The following is a 4,592-nucleotide window of genomic DNA, read 5'->3' as shown; positions in this document are numbered from 1 at the left end:
TCTTTCCCTCCTTTCTTGAACAACGGGGTAGCATTTGCTACCTTCCAATCTGCTGGGACCTTTCCAGAAACTATGGAATTTTGGAAGATCACAACCAATGCGTGCACTATCTCTGCACCCACCTCTTGCAGTACCCGAGGATGTAGGCCATCGGGTCAAGGTGATTTTTTGGCTTTATCCTTAACTTATTCAGTTAGCTCGGATGGATCATTTTCCCGTGGATATTTTAGTTCTCAATGGAATGCATATTTGTTGAGAGTTTTGGAATAATTCTTTCAATGTTTGCCACTGCATATCGACCGTCATACCTGTTATTGTAATTTCCCAGACTACTTTAGCCAATTCCTGGAGACTCCAGGGCAATCCAGGAGTATTGGCAACCTTATCCCAAACTGATTCTCCAACGCCGTTGTTCCTTTTTGGGCAAATAAGTCACATGACGACCAGCAACAACCCGAAAACGGAAACATTTCCGCATTATGTGTATTTAAATGCTTAATCAAACATTAAATATGTTTTGTTTTTCTCAGTGTCTGAAGTATTTATTTTGAAACCAAATTCCTCACACTTGCCGCCCGGCTTCTGCAAGGACAACTACCAACGTCTCTGACGACGTCAGGCTGGGGTCCTGCCGGTTTCTGGAAGCTTCTCCGGAGACATTTGCGCTATCGGTCCGCCTCAATCCGCCGCCATCCTCTCGCCAATCCGGCCTCAAACGGCGGCAAAATGCCTGAAAAAAGTATCAGCAAAGCTCCAAACTCCTGGGTGAAGGGCGTTTACCAGGACCGCGACAAGCCGGCTCAGATCCGCTTCAGCAACATCTCCGCCGCCAAAGGTGAGGGCGGGGGTCTGGAGATGTTGATGGTTGTGGGGGAGGGAGGGAATAGCATCGGCCGCACTGTTGCTGCCCATTGATGGTAGGGTGATAGTGTCTCGGGATCTGCTCCCGTCCCCCGTCCCCACCCCTCTTCCCCGGCCTCACCCCTCTTCCCCGGCCTCAACCGCCCCCCACCCCGGCCTCTCTCGCTCTCTTCCCCCGCCCCCCCCCCGCGCCTCTCTTCCCCTACCCCCCCCCGCGCCTCTCTTCCCCTACCCCCCCCGCGCCTCTCTTTCCCCCCCCCCCCGCGCCTCTCTCTCTTCCCCCCCCCCCCCCGCGCCTCTCTCTCTTCCCCCCCCCCCCCCCGCGCCTCTCTCTCTTCCCCCCCCCCCCGCGCCTCTCTCTCTTCCCCCCCCCCCCGCGCCTCTCTCTCTTCCCCCCCCCCCCGCGCCTCTCTCTCTTCCCCCCCCCCCCGCGCCTCTCTCTCTTCCCCCCCCCCCCGCGCCTCTCTCTCTTCCCCCCCCCCCCGCGCCTCTCTCTCTTCCCCCCCCCCCCGCGCCTCTCTCTCTTCCCCCACCCCCCGCGCCTCTCTCTCTTCCCCCACCCCCCGCGCCTCTCTCTCTTCCCCCACCCCCCGCGCCTCTCTCTCTTCCCCCCCCCCCCCCCGCCTCTCTTCCCCCCCCCCCCCGCCTCTCTTCCCCCCCCCCCCGCCTCTCTTCCCCCCCCCCCCGCCTCTCCCCCCCCCCCCGCCTCTCCCCCCCCCCCCCGCCTCTCCCCCCCCCCCCCCGCCTCTCCCCCCCCCCCCGCCTCTCCCCCCCCCCCGCCTCTTCCCCCCCCCCCCGCCTCTTCCCCCCCCCCGCCTCTTCCCCCCCCCCGCCTCTTCCCCCCCCCCCCCGCCTCTTCCCCCCCCCCCGCCTCTTCCCCCCCCCCCCCCCCCCCGCCTCTTCCCCCCCCCCCGCCTCTTCCCCCCCCCCCCCGCCTCTTCCCCCCCCCCCCCGCCTCTTCCCCCCCCCCCCCGCCTCTTCCCCCCCCCCCCCGCCTCTTCCCCCCCCCCCCGCCTCTTCCCCCCCCCCCCCGCCTCTTCCCCCCCCCCCCCGCCTCTTCCCCCCCCCCCGCCTCTTCCCCCCCCCCCCCCGCCTCTTCCCCCCCCCCCCCGCCTCTTCCCCCCCCCCCCCGCCTCTTCCCCCCCCCCCCCGCCTCTTCCCCCCCCCCCCGCCTCTTCCCCCCCCCCCCCGCCTCTTCCCCCCCCCCCCGCCTCTTCCCCCCCCCCCCCGCCTCTTCCCCCCCCCCCCGCCTCTTCCCCCCCCCCGCCTCTTCCCCCCCCCCCCCGCCTCTTCCCCCCCCCCCCCGCCTCTTCCCCCCCCCCCCGCCTCTTCCCCCCCCCCCGCCTCTTCCCCCCCCCCCCCGCCTCTTCCCCCCCCCCCCGCCTCTTCCCCCCCCCCCCGCCTCTTTCCCCCCCCCCCCCGCCTCTTTCCCCCCCCCCCGCCTCTTTCCCCCCCCCCCGCCTCTTTCCCCCCCCCCCCGCCTCTTTCCCCCCCCCCCCGCCTCTTTCCCCCCCCCCCCCGCCTCTTTCCCCCCCCCCCCCGCCTCTTTCCCCCCCCCCCCCGCCTCTTTCCCCCCCCCCCCCGCCTCTTTCCCCCCCCCCCCCGCCTCTTTCCCCCCCCCCCCGCCTCTTTCCCCCCCCCCCCGCCTCTTTCCCCCCCCCCCCCGCCTCTTTCCCCCCCCCCCCCCGCCTCTTCCCCCCCCCCCCGCCTCTTCCCCCCCCCCGCCTCTTCCCCCCCCCCCGCCTCTTCCCCCCCCCGCCTCTTCCCCCCCCCCGCCTCTTCCCCCCCCCCGCCTCTTCCCCCCCCCCGCCTCTTCCCCCCCCCGCCTCTTTCCCCCCCCCGCCTCTCTTCCCCCCCCCCCCCGCCTCTTCCCCCCCCCCCCTCTCTTCCCCCCCCCCCCTCTCTTCCCCCCCCCCCCTCTCTTCCCCCCCCCCCCCCCGCCTCTCTTCCCCCCCCCCCCCCCCCGCCTCTCTTCCCCCCCCCCCCCCCGCCTCTCTTCCCCCCCCCCCCCCCGCCTCTCTTCCCCCCCCCCCCCCGCCTCTCTTCCCCCCCCCCCCCCCGCCTCTTCCCCCCACCCCCCCCCGCCCCGCCTCTTCCCCCCCCCCCCCGCCTCTTCCCCCTTCCCCCCCCCCCGCCTCTTCCCCCCCCCCCGCCTCTTCCCCCCCCGCCTCTTCCCCCCCCCCCCCGCCTCTTCCCCCCCCCCCGCCTCTTCCCCCCCCCCCGCCTCTTCCCCCCCCCCCGCCTCTTCCCCCCCCCCGCCTCTTCCCCCCCCCCCGCCTCTTCCCCCCCCCCCGCCTCTTCCCCCCCCCCCCCGCCTCTTCCCCCCCCCCCCCGCCTCTTCCCCCCCCCCCCCGCCTCTTCCCCCCCCCCCCCCGCCTCTTCCCCCCCCCCCCCCGCCTCTTCCCCCCCCCCCCCGCCTCTTCCCCCCCCCCCCCTTCCTTCTCTTCTCCCCCCCCCCTTCCTTCTCTTCTCCCCCCCCCTTCCTTCTCTTCTCCCCCCCCCCTTCTTCTCTTCTCCCCCCCCCTTCTTCTCTTCTCCCCCCCCCTTCCTTCTCTTCTCCCCCCCCCTTCCTTCTCTTCTCCCCCCCCCTTCCTTCTCTTCTCCCCCCCCCTTCCTTCTCTTCTCCCCCCCCCTTCCTTCTCTTCTCCCCCCCCCCTTCCTTCTCTTCTCCCCCCCCTTCCTTCTCTTCTCCCCCCCCCCTTCCTTCTCTTCTCCCCCCCCCCTTCCTTCTCTTCTCCCCCCCCCCTTCCTTCTCTTCTCCCCCCCCCCCTTCCTTCTCTTCTCCCCCCCCCCCCCTTCCTTCTCTTCTCCCCCCCCCCCTTCCTTCTCTTCTCCCCCCCCCCTTCCTTCTCTTCTCCCCCCCCCCTTCCTTCTCTTCTCCCCCCCCCTTCCTTCTCTTCTCCCCCCCCCTTCCTTCTCTTCTCCCCCCCCCTTCCTTCTCTTCTCCCCCCCCTTCCTTCTCTTCTCCCCCCCCCCCCTTCCTTCTCTTCTCCCCCCCCTTCCTTCTCTTCTCCCCCCCCCCTCCTTCTCTTCTCCCCCCCCCCCTTCCTTCTCTTCTCCCCCCCCCTTCCTTCTCTTCCCCCCCCCCTTCCTTCTCTTCTCCCCCCCCCCTTCCTTCTCTTCCCCCCCCCCTTCCTTCTCTTCCCCCCCCTCCCCCCCCCCCCCTTCCTTCTCTTCCCCCCCCCCTTCCTTCTCTTTCCCCCCCCCCGCGGCGCGGTGACGCCCCACGATGTCATGGCCACCCCCCTGGTTTCAGTGACCCCACACGTCCTGGTATGTCAAACCCCTCCCCGTCTCACACCCGCTCCACCCCTCCTTTTCATTTCAGTTACATGACCCAGTAAATAAATAAATTTGGCTATTGACTTTTTAACTGGGCCGTGGATTTTTAGTCTGCTTTTAAGTAGTAGATCCTCTTTTGCTAACATAGCATTTAATGATGCAAAGTTATTAAGTTCTGAGATAATTCTGTTTCTTTTTCAGCTGTTGCAGATGCCATAAGGACAAGTCTTGGGCCAAAGGGCATGGATAAAATGGTACAGGCTTGTATTTATAATTAAAATTTGTGCTTTTGTTCTTTTGCCCTGCCTAAATGGGCAACATGATTTGTCTTTGCTTTTGCCTGTTGCCTTCTTTCTTCAAGCAGTAATTAGATTTATGCTTAATCCTTGGCCAAGCAAAACTGCTTCATCAGTGAACATTTGCTTTCATAAGTCATTGCACTTCAGGGT

General features: G+C 67.7%; 1 protein-coding gene across 1 annotated transcript in view; it reads left to right on the top strand.

Annotated features, from left to right (window-relative positions):
- The first annotated feature begins 621 nt into the window (after positions 1-621).
- cct4 (chaperonin containing TCP1, subunit 4 (delta)) overlaps positions 622-4,592 on the top strand; it is a 30,473-nt gene continuing 26,502 nt past the window's right edge. The window contains exons 1-2 of the mRNA XM_070890987.1: positions 622-835; positions 4,345-4,403. Of these exons, the coding sequence (XP_070747088.1) occupies positions 727-835; positions 4,345-4,403 (168 nt within the window). The 5' untranslated portion in view covers positions 622-726. The remainder of the gene's footprint in view (positions 836-4,344; positions 4,404-4,592) is intronic.

This window comes from Pristiophorus japonicus, chromosome 9 (genome assembly GCF_044704955.1).
Source record: "Pristiophorus japonicus isolate sPriJap1 chromosome 9, sPriJap1.hap1, whole genome shotgun sequence".
NCBI classification, from domain to species: domain Eukaryota; kingdom Metazoa; phylum Chordata; class Chondrichthyes; family Pristiophoridae; genus Pristiophorus; species Pristiophorus japonicus.
Note: the sequence above shows the minus strand (reverse complement) of the source record. Positions and strands in the feature narration are given on the sequence as shown.